This window comes from Oenanthe melanoleuca, chromosome 6 (assembly GCF_029582105.1).
Source record: "Oenanthe melanoleuca isolate GR-GAL-2019-014 chromosome 6, OMel1.0, whole genome shotgun sequence".
NCBI lineage: Eukaryota > Metazoa > Chordata > Aves > Passeriformes > Muscicapidae > Oenanthe > Oenanthe melanoleuca.
The window spans coordinates 32571218-32594855 of NC_079340.1; the positions used below are offsets into that span (position 1 = coordinate 32571218).

The 23638-nt window shown below is 41.2% G+C and overlaps 1 protein-coding gene across 2 annotated transcripts in view; it reads left to right on the forward strand.

Annotated features, from left to right (window-relative positions):
- Nucleotides 1-23638, forward strand: part of DOCK1 (dedicator of cytokinesis 1) — a 242045-nt gene that overhangs the window by 118273 nt on the left and 100134 nt on the right. For both annotated transcript variants that reach the window (XM_056494592.1, XM_056494590.1), the window contains exons 28-29: nt 11085-11186; nt 16054-16148. In XM_056494592.1, the coding sequence (XP_056350567.1) occupies nt 11085-11186; nt 16054-16148 (197 nt within the window). The remainder of the gene's footprint in view (nt 1-11084; nt 11187-16053; nt 16149-23638) is intronic.

Consider the following 23638-nt stretch of genomic DNA (forward strand, 5'->3'; position numbering starts at 1 on the left):
CATAATTAGCAGCTGCTTTATATCCAAGGGGTGGCCATCAGTATTATGGGAAAGCTCAATAACTGGAAGGGCTATTGGGGAGGAAAAGGATGAAATCTCTGAAAACCCAGAAATAAATTTATAATCTGATAATAATGTGGCACTTCCTCAATTTACTTGAGTTACTTATACATAAGGTAGAGGTATAAGTTTAAGTTTTAGGATAAGTGAGTGAGTTAGTAAGTTTTAGTATGAATTTTAATGTTTTTTAGTAAGTGAAAAGTTTAAATACTAAAGTAGAAGTGGGAGTTTTAGTGAAAGTTGAAAAACATAAATGTTTTTAGTGAAGGCTTTAGGACTACAGTTATAGACAGTGCTTAGACATAATATAGTAAGAATAATACTTATATTTTTTAGATAGAATAAGATGGGTTGTATGGGTAGTTTATACTAGTTCTAGTTAAGAAACTAGAATTTTAATAGGTTAAGAAGTGGTGGTCTGAATTTGTGTTTCAGTTTGTTGGGATGATTTTATATAAGAGTATGTATTGAGAAGAGTTGGGGTTTTTTTGTTATTGCTTAACCTCACATTTATAGAATTGTTTTACTTCTCTGTGAGCTGATGGAAGCCTGGTAGGAAACATCAGCAGGGCTTTATCTGATCTCAGCTTGTCCTCAGGACAATGAGCTGGAGTGATGAACTGACAAACTTGGTCCCAGGCAGCTCAAACCTCATCCAGCCTGGCCTTGAGATTCCACAGGAGCTCATTTAACAGACAGTTATGATTTTCCATAACTATCTTTTTTTTTGTTTGTTTTGTTTGGCCTTTTTTTCTTGTAATGCTTTTTTCTTAAATTTCAAGTGTTATCAAAAGTTACAAGGATAAGATTTCTGCCTAGGAAAGAAACCCAGTAACTGGAAAAAGCAGAATGCTTGTACATGTTAATTTTTCCATTTATTAAAGAAAGAAAGAGTTTTAATAATTCACAGGGATGCAATGAGTATTTGCCTTGTATATATTCATATTTATCACTTGGCTTGAATTGTAAACATATTAATTCCTGCCTAGCAGTTAATGACTTTGGGTAATGTTTGTGCTCTCTTTATGCAGAAATTGGCCATATACCTCACAGTTACTTATAGGGACAACCTAATCAGAGCCACTTCCTTAGCTCTGGAAAACATTTTGTCTTGTTCTAAGTAGCTTTTCTGAAGTATTTTTAAAGCCTTTTTTAAAATAATGCTTAAATTTACCTCCTCAACAGATGATGAGTATTTTTCAGCCATATCAAGAGACACTACAAATCCCATTTTTGCCAAATGTCAAGAGTGGGATGAGTGTTGTAGGCTCTGCCAGAACTCAGGGTTGGTTGATTTTTCTGCTGTGGTTTCAAGTGTTATGGCCCCCCCAAAAAATTAGTTGACATGGTTTTAAATGCATGGAAATTATGCCAGGAAAAGTACTTCCTAAATAATGACACTTGCATTAAAGTAGGAATAAAACATTTCACTCATGTTTTGAGATCTAAAGATGGGCCCTGGGAATAATTGGGATGTTTTAGTATTTTTCTTTTCCTGTTTTTTGTATTTTTAATATCTCTAAACAATGCTGTAGCATATAGAAATACAAAACTGTTTGAATTCTATGGTATTTTAATCATGGAATCACACAATGGTTTGGGCTGAAAATTTAGTTCCACTCCCTACCATTCCTTTGAGGTCTTGCAGTACCCTGTGTGCTGATTTTAGGGATTTTTTTATTCTTTCTTAATATGTACTTTAAATTTTGAATCTATCTTAAAGATGCTTTGCTGGTTTGATTTTACTTCCCCTTGGGACAGATTTCTGCATCTCCAGGGCTGGGATGGGCAATCCTGGGTGAGTCTGGGCATGAACCTGAACATCAGGAAAAGAGATTCTGATTGATCCTGTTGTTACTGCCCAGATGGGAGGAAAAAATATGGGAAAAAAAAAAAGATGTGTATCATGTGGTATCCATGCATTTTCTTGGAATGGTGCAGCAAGGCTGGGCTGAGCTCCTGGAGCAAACCAGGCCCTTCCCAGGAACATTCTCTGTCCTGCCCCTGCAGCCCGAGGAGCTGATTTTCACTTTGGAATGTTTTAAACCACTGATTTTAATCTTGCTTTGGATTTAATTGTTTTTTCCAAGGAGAGATTAGTTCTCATTTAAGTGTGGATGTGTAATTAAACTTAACTTAAGTTGCTTTTGTTGCCCTCACACAGGGGCTGTAGGTAGGAGAAAGCAATTCCAGGGCTGAATATCCATCTCTAATCCTGTTGTTAATGTGGGAGTGTTATTGTTAGAACATGATAAATGACTCCTTATTTGGGAGGGATTTATTTCTTTCCCTTCTGATTTCTGCCAAAACAAAGTTGGGGAGGAAAATAAAACCCAGTTATAAGTCAGAATTTATTTTGGTGGTGGAAAACGAGCACTTCAAAATATTTTGTTGTTGCTGGAATCCATGGAGTGTGCTGGATATCACGAGGAAGATTGTCAAAACATGTTTTGCACCTTTGGTTTAGTGAGAAAATAAAAAAGTTATTCTCCTAAAATATTTTAGGTGGGTTTTGGTTGACTTGCAAGTACAGAGAAAACTGAATTAGCTTCATCTGGAAGCAGCAGAGCTTCCTGAGCAAATATTCCATCCTTTCTTTCAGGAGGAGAATCCTGGAAGTGCCCAAGGGCAGGTTGGGCAGGGTTTGGGGCAAGCTGGGACAGTGGGAGGAGTCCCTGCCATGGCAGGGGTGGGGTGGGATAATGGGATGGGATGGTGGGATGGGATAATGGGATGGGATAATGGGATGGGATGGGATGGGATAATGGGATAATGGGATGGGATAATGGGATAATGGGATGGGATGAGCTTTAAGGTCTCTTCCAACCCAAACCAGTCTGGGATTCTGTGAGCTTGGCTTTTCCATGGAATGGAGAAGAGAATGAGATGTTTTTAACATGTTCAGCTTGTTTCTTAACTTCCAAATATGTTATTGATTCAAAATCAATAGAAAAGTAAAAATCTGTGTGTGGCAGGAAGTTCCAGGGTCCACACTGGTTCACTTACCTCAGGCAGGTTGTCCTTACCTCGTTGCTGGTCTCCTCTTGTCCTGTTGGATTTGTGCTGAGTTCAGGTAGAGCAGGACAAAGAGCCTTTTATCAGCAGCATCCTGTTGGAGCTTATTCTGCTGAATTGGTCATCGTCCCAAATCATAATAAAAGAGGAGTTTCATTAATTCACTTTACAATAGAAAAGTTCATCTCCTTTTGCTTAGACTGCAGCTTAGAGATTGAGTTCATATTCTTTTCATGAGGCATCTTTGAAGCTCTTCTGGAGACATTGTTTAGCACTGGGTTGTCTGAGAGAATCCCCCAAAGTCTGCTGAGTTGCTGTGAGTTTAATAAGAAACAAAATTCAAATTTAATAATGTTAGGGAAGAATTGGGTCGTTCTTGGAGACTCAGCCCACATATTCTCATGTTCAGGTTCTGCAGATGAGGCCTTCCCTGCTCTCTTTAATTAAATGCAAAGTATTAAACAGGTCTGTGTTCCTTGAGAGGGCAAAAAATGCAGATATGGCTCCTTCCCCAAACAACTGCAGAAAATACAGAAACCTGGGCTTATGGATCTCTGCTGCAAAAGGGAAATGCTGTGCAAGTTTTCCTCTGCAAACCTTGAACACATTTTATAAAACTGAACAACTGCAGAAGTTACAGGTAAAGCAAAATTGTGCAAGAGGCAGCTTGTGCAGGTGGGACAAGGATAAAACTCCTCTGTGCTCTGGAGCCAGGCTGGGAGAATTGGGATTGTTCACCTGGAGAGAAGGATCCAGGGAGAGCTCAGAGCCCCTTGCAGGACCTAAAGGGGCTCCAGGAGAGCTGGAGAGGGGCTGGGGACAAGGGATGGAGGGACAGACACAGGGAATGGCTCTAAGCTGACAGTGGATAGATTTTGATGGGATTTGGGGATGGAATTGTTCCCTGGGAGGGTGGGGAGGGGCTGGGATGGAATTCCCAGATTTGCTGTGGCTGCCCCTGGATCCCTGGAATGCCCAAAGCCAGGTTGGACACTGGGGTTGGAGCGCCTGGGACAGTGAAGGTGTCCCTGCCATGGCAGGGTGAAAGGAGTGATTTGGGAGCCAAATTCCAAGGGAAGAGCCAGGTGAGGTGAGGACATTCCTGTGGGCAGAGAAGAGCAATTTCACTCCTGTGAAATCCCCTGTTTGCTGCTACTGGGTGTTAATCTTTCCAGCTCCTCTTATCTGTCAATGTTGGAACAGAAATTCTCTCTTGAAATGTGACCTGTCTGGAAATTGTATTTCTCTTATTTACCATATTGATACATGCATTTGTGTAAATAGCATTAATTTGCTGCTGTAACATAAACTATCACAGAAAACTGAATTTAAGTCAGAGAAGTCAGAACAAAGGAGCAGCCTGTTATCAGTCTTTGTGTATTTCATCACTTTTCTTGCTCTTGGGGGAGGAGGGAATGAGAACATTGCCTGTGCTGGGGATTTCATTGTGATACCATGCAAATGTGGAGAGAGCCCTGCCTTTATTTTCCCCACTGATGAGAACCTGGCAGTAATTCCTGTCTGCAAGGACTGGGTCACCTTCTAGAGCTCTGAGAGCTGAGAGCAGCAGCACATCAGGGCCTGCATCCCATAAACCTTCCCATATCCTCTGTGTTCTGTCCCAAAACCTCGGGAAGGGAGCAGCCCCCGGGGTTTGGTGTGATGGTTGATGTGCTGAGTGAACCAAAGGTAGGAATTAATTACAAAATGCAAAAGCTTCCCCAAAGAGACCTCCCCTTGCAATGAGCTTTTTAATCCAGGGATCTCTGAGCTGCCTGGTTTCATCAATTAAATTTGGATTGCAACATTTCTTATCTCTCAAGCTCGCTGAGCCCCTCAATAAAGCAGTTGCTAAATAATTTACATTAAAACAGGCAGATGAGAAGCACCAAAAGTGGGATAATTTGTCTTCAAAATGGCTGTTGCTTTTAGGAGTGTATTCATCTGGCAGCATCACCTGTCTGCTGTGAAGATTATCAGTTAAAAGATCATTTCTCTTCCTCTCTTTCCCATAATTTGTCATTTTGTCAGAGACAATGTCCCAAAGACCTGGGGGCTGTCCCAGTTCTGGGATTGCAGTGCATTCCTAACTGGGAATGCCACTTGTTTCCAGCTGTCATTTCTTTTTAAAGTTATCTTTTCCTTCAGTTCTTTTCCTGCTCTGCATCAAAGTTTTTTTGTTTGTTTTTTTTTTTTTTTAATATGGCTCATTGTAATAGATTTGGTTTTATTGTTCCTCCTCAGTGACTTTTTGAAGGAAGTATCTACAAGGGCATGGAGTGACAGGAGAACAGGGAATGGCTTTGAAATGAAGGGGGGGAGATTTAAATTTGATATTAGGAAGAAACTTTTCCCTGTGAGGGTGGTGAGGCCCTGGCACCAGGGTTATAGTCCCATATTCAGTGCTGCATTTTTGCAAAATTATTTTAAAAACATTTTTTATGGCTTTTCCTTTTTATTTTTTTACTGGTTGAATGCTGGCCATAAATACAGTTGTTTTCTGTATTTTATGACTGCATTTATAATTTTATGATCGACATTAATAGATGTGTAAACCAAGATACCTGAAACAGATTTATTGAGGACAGTTCTGTAGATTTTCAGTGAAATAATGTTTAGTGTAGCAGAGGGAGGGAAAAAAAGCCATGAGGAAAGGAATTGCATTTAGAAAACCAGAAATAAATGTACTGACCTTGAGAACTCCTAAGCACTGTGGGTTCCATTGAAGGGCACAGTTCAATACTGACACTGTGTGGAGCTTTTAAAAGAGAAGCAATTTTTGGTTAAAATGGACTTTTTTTTTTTTTTTTTTTTTTTTTTTTTTTTTTTTTTTTTTTTTGTAAAAGAGCCTTAGAAACATGATAAATGGTGTTGCTAAAACATCTCATTAATTTTTTCGCTGCTTTTTACAGAAGTTGGTGCAAAGCACTTTTGAATCAGGGAACTCTTTGTGTCTATTCCCACTGTGTTATCATCAACTTCCTAACAGATAAACCTTTGGCAAAGCGAATTTCAGTTGAGCTGCTGAGATCTTGGAATGACAGAATCATGGAATGGGTTGGAAAACCTTGGAGCCCATCCCACCCATCCCACCTCCCACTGTCCCAGGTGCTCCAGCCCCAGTGTCCAACCTGGCCTTGGGCACCTCCAGGGGCAGCCACAGCAAATCTGGGAATTCCATCCCAGCCCCTCCCAGGGAAGGATCTCTTCCCCAGATCCCATAACCCTGCCCTCTGGAAGTGGGAAGCCATTCCCTGAGTAAATATTCTCTTTCTTGTCAGCTCCTTCAGATCCAGAAGGCCACACTCAGGGCTGCATTCTGGTTGTGATCTCTCTGAAAAATCCCTTTTGCTTTTCTTCCCAAAGAGGTTTCCCTGCATTCACCCCTGAAGGGACTCAGGGCTGGAAAAATTTTCCTTTTAATACAAGTTTTCTATTGACCAAGACAGAATTGTCTGAGATAAACCAGGATCTGTAAAATACTTTTTGAGGTAGAGGGAGGTTTGAGGACTAAACCAACTGCTGTTCACCTCTAAACTCCCTGTCAGAACTCTGCATTTTGCATGGACTTCTCCTGCCTTGACCCAAAATGGGTTTTGCTGCTCAGGGAGGCTCTGAACTCCTTAAGTCACATCAGCTAAAGGAGGTGGCACATCTTTCCCAGGAGCTCTGGAAACAAACTTTGTCACTGGAAATACCTCACTGCATCTTGATTGGCAAAATGATGCTTCAAAATGAGGTTTGTGGCAGCAGGGAAATGCCCAAATATTTCTCCCTGCCACCATTGCAGGTGTGAACTTGTGTTTCTGCAAGGAAAAAGGCTCACATGTTTTATTCTCGTGTTCAAGGGGCAGAGTTTGGCCTAAGGAAATGGAATATTCTGGGTGTTCAGTAAAAATGTGATAAATGGCAACGTTTTGCACTTGTTTTTATCCTGCTGCTGTAGCCACAAAATGATTTTGTCTCTGAAGGTGCTGCTGAATTTACAGTGGGATTTTCTATTATGAGAAAATAAATGTTTGTTTTAATACTGTGAGAAATACATGTATGAATTTCTACACACAGAGGGAAATTTATCTGCCTTGGGGGGGTTCTGCTTTTTTTTGGGGCTTTTTCCTGCCCTTGCTGGTGTGATGCTGATGGGAAAAGCTTCAGGAATCAAACTCCCTTCAGGATGCCCTGGAAGCTGCAACTTCCATCCATATCTTTATCTGTTTTATAACATAAAATATTCCTGAAAAAAAGAAATTATGGAAGATCCTCTGCCTTATTCATGCTGGGTTTTGTAATACCTTTATACTATAAATTACAAAAAATATAGTATTGAAGTCAGCAAACTTGTCTGCAGACAAATTGGATTTTACATTTTCACATGGCAAAAAGATGAAATTTGGGACATTTCAAAGTTGGATTTTTATCTTATGAGTCCATAAGTGCTGACAATTTAATGAGTGGCTTCTAGAATTGATAACAATTGATTTTTAGTTCTTTATTTGTTCCTAATATAGGGACAATACAAGTTGTAAGCAGAGAGAAAAGTTCATTTTTTTAATCTTTACAAACTCTCTGGGACTTGTGAGTGACTTAAATCCTTTCCAACAAAGTAAATTCTATGGGAATGTTCTGAAAGCCAAAATGTAGTGAATTAATTCAAGTGATTTTGTTTGGGTTTTTTTATTACATATTCATCCATTTATTTATTTAGCTGTGTAGTCTTTAAAGGCCACATAAGGAAAATCTAATGGAAGAAATAAATGAAATTTAATCTGTTCCTGGTAACAGGGACATTTTAATGAGACATCACTTAGCTGAGTGGAGGTTTGATTTCTCTAGATTTTTTCACTATACATAAAGAGCTTTATATTTCAATTTAAATATTTCACTGGGAAAAAATGGACAATCCTTTTTAAAACAGGATCTTTTATCCCTGAGGGAAAAACGTGTTGGCATGTCTGGTCTCTCCTGTAGAGAATTCTCTTCTCATTTTGGAATTTTTCAGTGTTAATGTTACTTGTGGGAATTATTTGTAACTAGAATTTCCCTTCTTGTATCTGTTAAGGGCCATTTAAACACTGAGTGTTTCATTTTAAAGGTGATTTAGGAAAATAAGTAATTTTAGAATGTTTCTGTGTCTCTTCAAGTTTGCCTTCAGAACTGAATTTTACAGAAATCAGAAGTAATTTCACAGTTTGGAATTGCATATTAATTTTTTTAATATAAAATGTGTTTCTAAATAATCGGGCATCCTTTCCAAAGAAAAAAGAGATGCTTTGGTGTTGGGTTTAGGTTTATTTTCTTTTAATGGAGCTGAATTTTCACTCATGCTGCTTGGGAGCTGGATCTGGCTTCCCTTTGGACAGATATCCTGGGTCCCATCATTTTGCTTTGGGAATTCTTCAGTTGTAGAAGAGAATTTTGGAATCATCAAGGCTGGAAAACCTCTCTGAGATCATGGAATTCAGCCATTGCCAGCACTGCTGAGCCCACCACTGCCCCATGGCCCCAAGTGCCACATCCACATGGATTTTAAATCCCTCCAGGGCTGGACAAACTTTTCAGTCAAGAAACTTTTCTTCATGTGCAAAGTGCTTCTCTAGTTCTTTAATTATCTTCCTGTCTGTGTGACCACCTCATTTGTGAGCTTTGCAATGGGGAAAGACTTGCAGGGTAGATGATTTCAGTGAATAAATAACTGATAAATGCCCAGGACAATGGAAGCCCCTTGCAGGACTGGCTGGATAAACACAGCTTTGCAATTATTCCTATGGTTCAAATTGAAATTGATTTTTTAGAGAATTAGCTACCTTTTTTTCTATGTATTGCTTCCAGTGCTGGTCTGTAGATGATGATAGTGATCTCCAAATACAGCTAAAAATTAAAAATCAACTTCAGATTAAAATCTAATCACGTTGTTAGCTATTGCTAACTAGTTAGTAGAGCATATTAAAAACACCTAGAGTACAAATATTGCCTCTAAATCATTAAAACCTTTATTAGCATTGTAATTAAGAGTGTGCTGGCTGCAAGTGACACCTCACAAAGAAAATGATGACTGGTAGTTGTACTTTCCACCTAACATGAAATAGATTTTCCTTCCCAGCAGGGCCCTGAGCAGTGGTGTGCAGGTGGGGATCTGCAGATAAATGTTGGAGCAGGGATGTGTGTGTGTGATGCAATGTTGGCTTCAAGGAACAATTTTATATCAAAGGAGGGGTTTTATACCAAGATAAACACCAAGATGAGCATGAATCATTATTTAATGCAGGGAAACAGGAGAGCTGTTGATAACTGATTAAAGACCCTCACCCAGTCTGCTCAGAACCACTCTGGGGGCTCAGCCTGAGCTGAAATGACAAAATTTAACAAGTTTCTGTCATTTTAACTAAAACTTACAGCACCACACAATCCCCTCCTGTTCATGTTCAGTTTCTATTTGCTTATTGTTTATTTTCCTGTATTTATTTTTAACTCCAGCAGCCATTCCAGGTTTTTAACCAGCTCTCCTACTGGCATTTCCACACTTGCATGTGAGAGTTTCACCAGCAGACATTCAACTTTGTTGTTCCTTTCTGATTCCCACCGTGCTAATTAAAAAGGTTTTCTTGTGTAATTATCCCTCCCTTCAGTACCACATCATTGCTGCTGGCTGGGGACAGTCAGAGCAGCCATCAGCTGCTCCCAGGGATTGCCAGGAGGTTGGAGGGATGGAGGAGGGGGCAGGGGTCACCAGGAGATGCAGAGGGGATGGCAGTGAAATTATCCACACCTCTGACTGCTCCTACACTGAGAAATGAATATTGAAATGTGTTTGGAAGTTTAACAGTTGATCCAAACCCATGGGGGTGCTCACCTGGAGAGGAGAAGGCTCCAGGGAGAGCTCAGAGCCCTTCCAGGGTCTAAAGGGGCTCCAGGAGAGCTGGAGAGGGACTGGGGACAAGGGATGGAGGGACAGACACAGGGAATGGCTCCCACTGCCACAGGGCAGGGATAGGTGAGATTTGGGGATGGAATTGTTCCCTGAGAGCTTGGGAGGGGCTGGGATGGAATTCCCAGATTTGCTGTGGCTGCCCCTGGATCCCTGGCAGTGGAAATAAAGATTTTTAATTGAAATTAGTGCTGATCCTAAAGGTACCAATAAAGGCTCTGTGCCTTTGTGGAGATAAAATTCCTGAGTATTCTCCTGGGCTGTGGCTGGAAAACAGCACAGAAAAGGAGATTTGCAATTTTATCAAACCATAGAAAGAATCACTTCTTTTCTAAAGCATTCTGCTGGGGTTTTTTACCAACTTTTAATGTTTTTCCTCCTCATTAAAGACCAGAAAAGATGTGGACATCATTAACAGACCTTTAGCAGACAGGCAGAGAGGGAGGATGGACAAGAAACTCCCATTTATGGGATTTTACATCTAGGAGCCTTGGGAATGGGTTGGATTGTTACTACAACTCTTTCACCCACCAGAAGTCAAAACTAAACTTTCTTTTGGTCACTTTTTCTGTGCTTTGAGAGGGATCTGGATGGTGCTGCTCTTCTGGTTTTATGGCATTTACTGGATTTTGGTGGGTTTTTTAAGCATCACTGTATCTGAAAATACCACACAGTGAAATGAGAACTTGAGGTTGGTTTAGCTGGAATGCTCAATATGATAATTTTGAAGATTTCTTCCTGGAGCAGAATATTGACTTTCCAAATGCAAATGCTGATATTGTGTGATATTTTTAGGAGTGCTGTTTATTACCTTGCAGAGACTTTAATGTCTGAGCAGTTTTTAGATGAAGAATACGTCGCAGAAGCTTCAGTGATAAACTCACGAAATTGGAAACTGGAAACTTTTGGAGATGGGATTTTTTTTTTGTTTCCTTGACAGAATTTTGCATATCCATTAATGAATTTTAATGATAGAATTATCTCCACTGCATTCTGTGGCTCTCTCTAGCAATATTGCATTTTGATAGCCAGTATTATGTTGCATTATCCTAAATAATGGATTCCTTTGCTTTGCTTTTTCCAGGGGAGTTTTGTGGCCTGCATGACAGCCATCCTCAGGCAAATGGAGGATTATCACTATGCCCATTTAATCAAGACTTTTGGCAAGATGAGGTCGGATGTTGTGGTGAGTTTAATTTGTTTGATTTCTTCATAAGATGGCTCAGCTTGTGTTTGGTTTCTTTTCCTGTTATTGGTCATTAAATGCACTTGTGAGATGTGAATAAAATGTGTTTGGTGTTGCAGATTTAATATAAAATAATTATTTAGGCATTGTGGCACACACAGGAGTACAGCTGGAGCTGTTCAGTGTTTTAAAACATGAGGCAGTGGATTGAAGGCAATTAAAAGAAAGCAGTAAAAATTAGTAGTGATGAGACATTACAAAAATCTGGTAAGAAACAAAAAAAAATAATAAAAAAGGCTTTCTGAGGAACTTTCAGTGTTAAATCTTCCAGATGTTCTAATTTTGTTTCTTGAAGTAGCTTTTACTTAGAGATCTGCTCACTTTCCTTTTCCCTTTTATGCAAATCACTTTAACATTAAAGATGCCCTTAGTTGTTAAGTAAGCAGTAATAATTGAAATTTGTCTTCTCAGAGTCATTGGGTAGCCTGGCTAAGGCAACAACCCAAGTTAATTAAAGCATAATAGAAGGGAGTTTATAGCTGAGGAGATAAGTCTGGAATAACCTGAAAGTGCCAGTGCCACCCTGCCATGCTCCAGGCAGCTTCCACCTGCTTTGAATCCTCCTTCAGCTTCTCCTCTTCTCCCAGCCCCACCAGAACAGCACCAGGACCTTTCCTTTGTGTAATTTTTGTTTGGAGTTCCCAGTTTGTCTTGAATTTGTGTTATTCTTTCTGCCTGTGCAGGGCAAGGTTTGAGCTCTTTGCCCTGTTCCAGTTTTCAGGTTCTTTTTACACCTCTGGCATCTCTAAAGCTCAGAGCTGCTGTTTTTAGGAGGGGGAAGGCAAAGTCCAGCTGCAAACTGCTGGAAATGAGAAAATAGGATCACTGCATGGAAAGGGTTCACCTCCTTTGGGATCTTGGAGCATTTACCTGGATGGGCACTGAGAGCACAGCATTGCCAAACTAAATGCAGACAATGGGCTGGAAGAGTGGTTACAGCAGAGAGAAGAGAGAAAAAGAGTCTTTCCTTTGTATGATTTTAATGTTTGGGTTTCCCAGTTTGTGTTATTCTTCTTTCTGCCTGTGCTGGGCAAGGTTTGAACTCTGCCCTGTTCCAGTTTTCAGGTGCTGAAGCCTCTTTTTGCACCTCTGGCATCTCTGAAACTCAGAGCTGATTTTAAATAATACTCATTAAGGTGTGGAGGTTTAATGGCAGAGCATTGTTGATCCTGTGAGTAAAGGAAACTACAAGGAGTAAACTGAATTGTCTTTTTTTTTTTCTTTTCCATGTTTTTTCCACTTCTTCAACCCAGCAATTCTTTGTGCCACTCTCATTTGACTAACCCAGCAGAACTGAAATCCAGGAGTCTTGGCTTTTAAAGCCAGTGCTGGAAGTGAAAACTGCACCTCCTATTGCAGAGGGTTCAGTTTAATCACAAAGCAGTGATTTAGAACTGAGACTAAATTCAGCCAGGCAGAAATGAAAAGCTTTTTCTTAAAAAAAAAGGGGAAGAAAAAGGGAAAAGTTAAGTTGTGGTTTCTTTTTCACCCTTAAATCTTCCTTCAGCCTCTGCTCTTGCTCAAGCAGGAGTTGGAAGCTCAGGGCTGGAAGTGCTGGAGGAAACTTTATGGTCTGTGTTATGTAGGTGGCAGGTTTAGATTATTATAATGGTCATATTTGGCCTCAAAAGTCTGCAAAAGATGAGGTGGAGTGCAATAAAACCAGTCTCTTACCTCTCTGCAGAATAGAGAGTTTAGATTTATTAAGGAATGTCTGTTCAAAGAGGAATTTCTTGCTTTAAGATCCCTTCCAGCCCAAACTCTGCTGTGATTCTGTAAAATCAAAATCTGTGATTCTGCTGTCACCCTGAGATGAAACATTATCTGAGATCAGGGAGGTTATTTCTGGAACTAACTGATTTTTTTTCCCTCTTTTTGCTTGGTAAAAAATATTTTTATTTGAGACACATGTGGTTTAGTTGACAAAAAATGCCTTTTAATGTTCTGCCATGTGGAGAATCTCAGGCTAGGCTCAGGTTGTTTCCATCAATGGATGGGAATTTTTTAGGGGTCTTACCTGCTGTGAATTCTATTTCCTATTAAATAGGATTTGTATTTGTAGTTGGAGAGAGAGTAGAAGTTGTAACCCTTCCTCCTTTAGTATGGGATTTTATGTTCAGAAATATTTGTCCTGCTTCCAGTTACACTGAAAATAAGCAGCTTTTTCTTGTCCTGGTGGCTTCCCTCTCTTCCCAGCCCCACAAAAACCCTGAGTTTTCCTCATAAAATGAGGTTAATTCATCCAAACCATTTGCTTTTCTATGAGAACCATAAAATGGGGAAAAAAAAAAAAAAAGCAATATTATGAATACATAAACCCCAGGTGAGAATCAGGAGCCTTTTATTTGATCAATAATTAGCTGAGTTGTTATTAGAGCATTATTTAAAGTACCTGGGTGAGTGTGGGGCTATTAAAATGTAAATATTAGGGGATGGAAATGCAGAGCTGAATCAGCAATGTAGGTCAGAACCCCCAGGCTCAGGAAGGAACCAAATCATCAGCAATGGGATTCTTTCACCAACACACAGAAAAACGAGCAGGGAAAGCTGCAGGTGGAGCTCTTCAGTGGAGGCAGGTTTTCCTGAGCTGAGGAGAGGCTCTGGGCTGATGTGGCTGTCACTGTCACACAGAGCAGCTCTCCATCCTCTCAGTGCCAGAGCAGCAGGACCTGCTTCACTGGGCACACTGGAGTTTGGTCAGAGGTTGGATTGGCTGCTCCTGGGGGTCTTTTCCCACTTCACCTTTCTGGGATTCTGTGATCCTTGCTGGTGTTGTGAGGTGAAATATCCCAGGAGTGTTCTGCACAGGGTGGAGCCCAGGAGCCTGGCAGCTCCCAGAATCCCAGAATTGCTGGGGTTGGAAGGGACCTCTGGAAATCAGCCAGTCCAACCCCTGCCAGGACAGGGTCCAGGACTCCAGAGAGGGGGAAATTTCACCCTGCTTTGTGAAATAAAAACCATGGAGAGAGAATACTTACCAGGACACAGGGAATGGCTTCCCAGTGCCACAGGGCAGGATAGGTGGGATGTTGGGAAGGAATTCCTGGCTGTGGGGTGGGGAGCCCCTGGCACAGCTGTGGCTGCTCAAATCAGCTGGGTTACCTCAGTTGAAGTCACAAACCCACCTGTTCTCTTTTTCCCTGAATCCAGTGGGGGATGTTGGCACAAGGTGCTTTTTTGGAGCAATATTTGGGAAGCGAGAACCTCCACCAGGATGGGGATCAGGGAGCACCAGCCTGGAGAGGAGAATCTCCAAGGAGAGCTCAGAGTCCCTAAAGGGCTCCAGGAGAGCTGGAGAGGGACTGGGGACAAGGGATGAAGGGACAAGACCCAGGGAATGGCTTTGAGCTGACAGAAGGCAGGGATGGATGGGATTTTGGGCAGGAATTGTTCCCTGGGAGGGGCTGGGATGGAATTCCCAGAGCAGCTGTGGCAGCTCCATCCCTGGCAGTGCCCAAGGCCAGGCTGGACATGGGGGTTGGAGCACCTGGGACAGTGGGAGGTGTGGAACAAGATGGGCTTGAAGGTCCCAAACCAGTCAGGGATTCTGGGATTCCTGATCTCAAAGCTGAGATCTCAGGATCTCTGCAGCTCCCTGCAGCCACTGATGGGGAATTTCTGGGCCAGGAAAACATTTGAACAGAGCAGTGGATGAAGAGATAAATCTGCTGAGGATCCTGACTCTCAGAGCTGAAGAAAGACTGATGAGAGCAGAGACTTCAGATTGGTTTCTCACTGAAAAGGTTACACAGAAACCAGTCTTAGTTAAAAGTCCAGTCGATGGAACATATTGGGGATTTTTTTTGTAGGCATTTGACATTTTAAAGATAGACCAGATAAATACCATTACTGAGAAACTGTATCAAAGGAAAGATATTCTAACCTTGGAATAAAAGTTCATTTTTATCTCTGTGTGAAGTGGATCAAGGACTTTCTGCATGAAGTTCTCTTTTTGCCTTTATCTTTCTCACAGCATTTGATATTACTGAAATTGTTAGATAGCAATTACAGATTCCCAAATTGTAGGAGATGATTTACATTGTAAAGTACACAAAGTTTCTGGTCCAAAGAATTGTTTGTTTATAGCTGTGGGGAAATAAATTGGTTTATGCTGTTAAATTAACTTGTTCTTGGGCAGGTTTTCACTTGCAGAAGCAATTCCTGCTGCTCCCTTTAGGGAGGGTCCCTCTCAATTTTGGGATGTCCAAACCATTTTTGTCCTCTGCCCCAGCTGGGGGTGATGATTTGAGCTGGAACATGTTTTTATTTTAATACATAAATAATCTACATTTCTGGACAATATCCATGAGGGGAGGGATTATTCATCACCTGACTCCAGGGAGTATTTTTAGTGCAATCATAAGAGTTAAATAAATATTCAGCTTTGATTTTTCCCTCTTTCCATGGACCCATGTGCTTTTATCAACTTCCCAAGAGTGTGTCAGGATAGGTTTGTCACAATACACAAATGAACTGGAAGATTTTGTCCATAGTATGGAAAAAAATGATGTTTTTTCAGCAGATACTGCTTTTGGATAACTGGTGAACCAGTGCTTGGCCTTGATGAATCCCATGGGTTGCTTAAATATGGGATTAGTGTTATAATTTCTGAAATGGAATTACTGTAGGATTTATGGGTATCATGTATAAATGTGCTTGAGTAGGATTTAGGTGTGTTTTTTATGAAAAATAGCTTTTTGAGGAAGCAGAACACAAAGACCCCTTTGGAGTTCAGTCATTAATAACTGCCACCACCCCTTGGAGCTTTTTTGGTCCAATTTTCTCCAACTGTTGTCTCTTCTTGTAGGATTTCCTGATGGAAACATTCATCATGTTCAAGAACCTGATTGGGAAGAACGTGTATCCCTTTGACTGGGTGATCATGAACATGATGCAGAACAAGTGAGTACAGGGGAACACTCCAGCACAACAGGGTTGCTTGGAAACAACAGCCACTGCTGCAGCCAGCCTGCCCTGCCTTCTCCTCTTCTCTCTTGCAAACAATTCCTGCAAAATTGGCTCTGGAGGAGAATTAGGGGCCTGCTTTAGGGCTCTTGAAGTCCAGCAAAAATCAAGGGTGGTGGCAGTGTGAGTACCTGGATTTTGGAGCCAGCTGCAGGTGCAGTAAAATTCCATCCATATCCCATCATAATTCAGTTTATTCTTTGGAGAGTGAATTGCGTGTTGTGCATATGACCTCAAATCAGGTGGTGGTGTATGGAGTTGTATGTCCAGGAATGATTTCATTGATGATACAAGAAAGAATTAAAAAAGCTATTAAATCCAAATTCCATCACCCCAGTAATGTAGAGAGAGGCTGAAAATGTTCCTAATGCTCATTTTTTTTCCTCAGTAATTGCAGTTCTGTCATTATTTAGCATTCCTTTGTGCAGTGTTTTATGCTGTTGACATTTTATTAAGTGTGTCAAATGCTTTTATGTGTACTGAGATGAAAGTATAAGGGAAAAACATTATATTTACCAGTTGCCTGGAGAAATCTCTTCTGTATTTACTGGAAGCTACCATGGCTGTAAAGTTGTCAGTGTTTCCTTATATAAAATCCTGAACCACAGCTCCTGCTCCCCTTATAAAAATGCACCATAACTTTAATCTTGGCTTCTGAAGTCTCCTTAACTCCCTAATAAAATCCATTTTGAATAAATAGGAGTCAGGAGATTGAGCCATCTCTGGGTTCTTCTGCTGGTTTGGAAAGCTTGGGAAGGTGTTTGAAATGAGGAGCCCTTGGAGAGCTGATGAGGAACATCTGAAGCCCTTTGGGTTTATTTCTTTTTTTATTCATTTTGAAAGTGGTTTTGCTTCAGCATCTCTGAGTGCCTTGGGAGCTGTGGGACAGTGAAGGTGTCCCTGCCATGGCAGGGGTGGCACTGGGTGGGATTTCAGGTCCATTCCCACCCAAACCAGTCTGGAATTGTGTTCTCTCCATGTATTCCAGGTGACCTCTCAGTGTTCACTTGGGTGGGGATTTCACCTTGGTTTTATTTGTCCCTGTGAAATTCTGGCCATACAAATGAGAGAACAAAAGTACAAAAAGAACCTTTCCTTGCCAAGGGTTTTTTCCATAAAGCACAAAGGGATCCTTACCCCAGGCAGCTCCTCATGGAAAATTTGGAGCAATACAAAGCACAGTGGTTCACAGCTAGGACAGAGACTTGGGATTTTTATCCTTAAAAATAGTCTTGTCTTTATCCCATGCTGAACATGAAGTCCTGAGGAACAGAAATGGGATGTGTTGATGATCTTTGATTCTTCCTGACTCCCCTCAGTGCCTGTACAATATCTGAGTAGTAGTTATAGTTAAAAACAAAAAAAAATTCCAGCTTTTTTGGTGTTGATGAGTATCTTCAGATGTCCTAAGAGGGGGTTGTTCATCCCTAGTTCCCTCATTCTTTCATTCCCATTGCACCAGCTCCTTTGGAAATTCTTCTCAATTGATTTCCACGCTTTTCATTTTTCCTGTTGGAGTTAATGTGGTTTCCAAACCCAGAAAACTGCATTGTAAAATACCTTGTTTTGTCCATCTGCTCCATTTATTTCCACCCTTATAAAGTTTTATTGAAGAAAACCAGATGAAATTTAAGAACAAATTCTGGCTTTTAAAGCTGTGGCATCCCCTCCACAGAAATAACTCCAAACATGCAATTTTGTGTCATTTTTGAAAGCACCTCCTTGGGCAGTTTGTGTGCCATGAGCCAAATCAAGAGAACTAAATTCTAAATGAATCCACAATTTCATTTATTTCCTGTGTGGAAAATATCTAGTAGTGTGGAACAATGGGAAAAAGAATAAAAATACCTGGAAAATTGAGCTCTAATTCCTCTTTTAGACCAGTCCTTCAGGAGTTTTTTCCTAAAGCTCCTCCATGCAGTGCTTTGCTTCCAGGTTAAAATACTTTGGATTAAGCAGTGGATTCAAATATTCTGGATGAGATTAAGTTGCAGGCATGGGAGAAGAGAGGAAATGGAGAAATGCATGTGAACAGCTGGATTGCAGGGAATATTTGCAAATATAAGTTTAGTTCAAATTTAGTATTAGATTTTTATGACTTTCTCTAGTGGGATAAATACATAGAAATATATGTATATTATATATAAAAATTCTGCACAGTCATTAATAGTGACAGAAATTACTCTGAAAACTTTGCCTGCCTGTTTTTGGTGCAGTGCATGAAAACATCAGGGTTCTCTCCCTTTCCTGCCTCCCAGTGTTGCTGTGCCAGGCTCAGGGTCACATCCCAAATAAGTTCAGGGTCACATCCCAAATAAGTTCAGGGTCACAACCCAAGTTCAGGATCACATCCCAAGTTCAGAGTCACAACCCAAGTTCAGGATCACATCCCCTGCCTTTGTTCCAACACCACAGCAAGTCACTCTGTGTTCCTCCCTTTCATGCCAAAATGAGCACAAGAAATATCTAACAAAATAATTCTTCCTGTTTTTGTAAAATACTGTATTTACTGACTTGTCTAAGGCAGCAAACTTCTTATTTTAGCAAAGCAATTTGTTGATTCAGAGCCCAAGGTTTTGGTGTTACCAATTTGTTGGGATTGCCACCAGTGTGTTCAAGTGGCATTGGGTTGCAGGTGTCTGGTCAGCATTTTTGGGGTAAAAAAGATCATTTTGGAGATAAAAGAAGAGGATATTCAAACTGATGCAGTTTTTCCTTTCACTTCCAAATTTTGGTCCAAATCAGCCCCTGGTTTACAGGAAACCACAATATCCAAGGAAAGGAGATGGAAAGAACCACTGAGGGATAACAGAGATGGATAAGGGACAATTAAAGGCACTTTTGAAACAGCTCCTTGTAAGGAGGAGCTGGAAATATCTTATAATTCTTTTCAGGATTCTTGTCTACCTTGAAATTGCAGCTGCTGTAGGGTTTGTCTGTGCCCACATTTTCAGGAGGAGTTATTCCTATTCAAGCCATCATATCTGTATTTAATAGTTTTAATCAATCAGGGAGTTTCCCTGTGTTTCTGGATAGGGCTGAAGTGCTGTGGAGGCAGATTCTTCATTCCAGGCATCTCCAGAAAAACACACCCGGGGAGCTGGAGCTGTAAAAGCAGCTCCAACAAAAGGCAGAGATTTTGTCTTGTTTCCATTTCCCCCATCCAAACCATGTTTCGAAATGATTCTGAAATGTTTCCGAAATTGTTTTTAACTTTTGTCAGAAGCTGACAAGCTAAACTTAGGTTCCTCCTAAACACATAACTCACAACATGAAAGCAATTCCTCCCTACGGTTCTGTAAATGAAAATAATTTAGTCTTTGGTCTTACTTTTGGCATTTGAGACAATTCAGTTCCTTTGGTAAGACCTTATGATATATTAATTTGTAGCTGCTACTTTCATCTGCAGCTGTGCTAGTGGAAGCTGAGTTGCCTATGAAAAAGGAATTGGATGTTTGCTGTTCTATTTTTTGTTTCTAATGTCCACATTTACATAAAATACCTGTTTGTTTTGCCTTTTGATGTCAGAGAGAGCAGGATGAGATGCTCTCAGTGAAAATGAGGTTTCTTGTCTCTATTTTTTTTTCTCCTAGAGGAAGTAGATCTGGCCTGGTGAGGGAACCTGGAGGGTGTTACCTGTTGTGTCAGGGATGGTTAGGTTGGATATCAGGAGAAGATTCTTCCCAAAGGATGGTTGGGCATGGAGAAGCTCCCCAGGGAATTGTCACAGCCCCAAACTCTGCTCAGCACCAGCAGAAATATCCCTGTATGATGTCCCCTGTTCCCAGCACAAATCCAAACCACCACCCCACACCTTCCATGAGGAAAATTCCCTCAAGCCCACCCAAACCCACCCCACCAACCCAGAATCCCAGTGAATTTTCTGTGTGAAAAGCCAAAGAAAAGCCTTGCAAAGAGCAGGACAAAGGACGGGGGCGCTCCGGATAAACACGTCCTGGAATGTTTCTTTTTGGAGCTTGCAGGGAAATGTGGGCAGTCCTGCTGCCTGGTTGTCATAGCAGTACCTGTCAGATCCGTGCTGTGCTCTCAGAATTCCCTCCAGTCATGTTTGTGACCATCCATCAGCAGTGGGCAAACCCTGACGTGCGTCAGCAACTTCTGCAGAGCTGGGAACCTTCCAGAGCTGCCCAGGCTTCAGCAGCCTCTGAGCTTATCCTGCCTGACAAGTCACCCAAAGCCAGACTGAAATTGGGGTCTAGTCTATGGAAATATGGCTTAATTGCAATATCCTGCTGGGTTCAAGGCAGGCTTATGGCAACAAAAGCAGGATGGTTTTAATAAATGTATGAAAATAGGCTCTTTGCACTTACATAATTGACCAGTCAAGTTGCATCCATCACATGAGTGCAAGTGCAAAAGCTCTTATTTAAAATCCTCCTGCTGGATGAGGGGTAGTTTTCATAACAGGGAAAAAGAGGCCAAGAAGGATGGCAAAGATTCTGGGTTGAAAACTACAGGGAAAGCACCCCACAGTTTCACATCCTATGAAATATTATTAAATCTATGGGATTGGGGTGCAGGGAGCAGAAAAAAGCTTTAAAATCATCATTTCATTTCCCAAATCCCTTTGTGGGATCAAGCCTCTGTTAATTCCATGTTCAAAGATATAATTTGTGGCCTTAAATTGCTCCAGGGGAGGTTTAGATTGGAGATGAGGGAAAATTCTTTCATGGGAAGAGTTTTCAAGCAGTGGTGGAGTCCCCATCCTTGGAAGTGTTCAAAAAACATCTGGAACAAGGTGGGTTGAACTCAGTGACCTTAAAAGTTATTTCCAACCTTAACCACTCAATTTTATGATTAGTGGATGTTACTTGAAAACCCACATTTATAACTGGGGCCCTGACCACTTAAATATTTCCTCTATATGTGTTTCAGGGGAGTAGGGTAACAGGTTTGCATCTCCAGATTGGAATTGGGATGAAGAAGTGTTTGAAATGCAGTTGTGTTTTAGGAGGCCAAGGGAGGCATTGTTTCAAGAAGAGTTTGAACAGTACAAAAAGCTCAGATTAGAAGGAATTGCTGCTGCTTTTCCTGACTATTAATGCATTTCCTACAGGACTCTGTGCTTACTTAGGAAGTTTAAGAGTCCAGACATGCAGCTTGAACAATCCAATAATGTAATTCAGGGCTGGAATGCAATGAGACTCCAAATGGGAGCAATTTTGTTTTTCTTTAGTGCTGAATATTTCTCTGTACAGAAAAACCTCCCACTATTTCCCATGTATAGACTGAGGATAACAATTTTCAAAGCTTGTAACTTCCTTAGGAACCAGTTCTCAAAATTAACTCATGTGCCCCAAAGTTTGCTCTTCATCTGGGAATAAAAGACAGGAATGCACATTGATAAATCATCTAAAATTTCTGTACATGCAGGGATTTTTTTTTTGCTGTCCATAAAACCCTGTTGCATAATGTACTGACCTTTTCAGGAAAGACCTTGTAGGACTTTTGCTTTGCATTGTACCTGTCAAATTAACTGCACCTGGGAGGAAAATGAATATACTTGACTGTATGTTTGAAATAAAAGGGTATTTTCTTATTCAAGGAACTGAGATTCCTTGTTCTTCAGCAGGTGCTTTTTTCCCTTGGTGGTTTCCAGCCCACAGCAGGTGGTTTTCTCCCAGCCTTTGGAGTTAGAAATGTGCCTGGCATTGGTGGAATATTGATAATGCTGTGGGCACTGATGGGCAGCATCAGTGATGCTGCTTGTTCTGGATTTTCTTGTGCTTCCCTTGACAAAGGCATTTTCCTGTCCCTAAAGGTGGATGGGATTTGGTGTCCTGCCAGGAATTGAGTTCTCGGAGCCACAACAGCTCTGTAAAACCAGGAGAAGGCTGTTGCAGCTCCTCTTCATCCTGAAGCACAACTTGCTTTTAACTTTTCTTCCAAAATATCACTGTGAAGCATTAGCTCCACCTTTATTGCTCAGCAGCAACCCTGTGACACTTCAGCTTGGATTTGCCCCAAGAAAATTCCAGTGTGCTGGAAGCAAAGGGTTGTGTGTTAGGGAACAGCTCTTCCTAGGAAGAAACACAGAGGGATAAAATCCCAACTGCTGCTGTTCTTGAGTTCAAGGGGAAAAAGGTGAAAGAGATTCTTTTTTCCATCTTCTGTTAAGAAGTTTGGCACCTTGCAAAGTTTTAGGTAGTGAGGCAGCACTGAGATTCAGATCTGGAAAATCCTTGAGCATAAACTGGTTGTTCTCCTTGGAGTGGGGGCAAATTGAATCCCTTCAAAAACCTTTTGAATGCTCCTGGAGAACTTCAGGGAACCTGTGGGTTTATCATAGAACTGTTAATGTTGGGGAAGAGCTCTGAGATCAGAGTCCAACATCAGCCCAGCAGCAGCACCTCATCCTCAGGGGCCTCCCCCACACATTGGTTGAACATTTCCAGGAATGGGGTCTCCACCACTGCCCTGCTGGATAACCCTTAACATGAAGAAATTTTCTCTCCTATCCAACCAAACCTCCCCTGGCACAACTTGAGGCTGTTTCCTCTCATCCTGTCACTGTTATTTACAACAATCTAATCCAGATGACATCCCATGTTGTGCTGTGGGCTTTCCAGGGAGGGGATTTCCCAGGGAATCACAGGCAGGAGTGGCTGCTCCTCCCAAACACCAGTTTGCCCTGCTGGTTTTCTCCCAGGTGTATTTTACCTGCTCTAAAGTCACAAGCAGTTGACAGGCACCTCCCAGTCTGTCATTTCCCAGACTGGCTCAGAAATGGGATATTTAAAGAAAACAGGGCACAGGAGCTGCACACAGCCAAGTGGAAGTGGCACTGTGGCTCAACTGCTACACTGAGGAAAAGCAAGAGAATGTTGAAAATGGCTTTTTATTCCTCACTGTTTGGAACCATCACCCACAGGATGCTCTGGATGTCTGGTTTCCTTTGTTTTTAACAAGATCCTTGGAAAGCCAACTCAGATTTTTTGGCTACTTGCCCTCTTTTTTTCCCCAACTTGCATCTTGACAGTGTTGAGAGCTGCTGGGTTTACCAGGCTGTTTTGAAAGAAAGCTGTAAGAGGTGATTAGCCTGTGTGTCGTGGTAATTCTCTGCTGAGAGCTAATTGAGACCTGCACAAGCCTTGCCAAAGTAATTTCAAATGGAACACTATGATTCCAATATTATTTTCCCTTCTGGAATCTAAACCTGGGTTGACATGACGATTCTTTGGGATTACTGTGCTCAGAAGCCTTTTACCAGCCAATATCTTTATCAGTTTGGGTTTAATGATATTTTTTTATCAAATTAAGCAAGAAGAATTCAATCTATTGTGCAGTAAATGATGGATAATAACGTTGTTACATATTTTTGGTTTTTGTTTTGTGCTCTAATTACTTCAGCAGTGGAAACCCTTGGCAGATTACATTTCCTCAGACAGATCCTTTAGTGGAAGTCT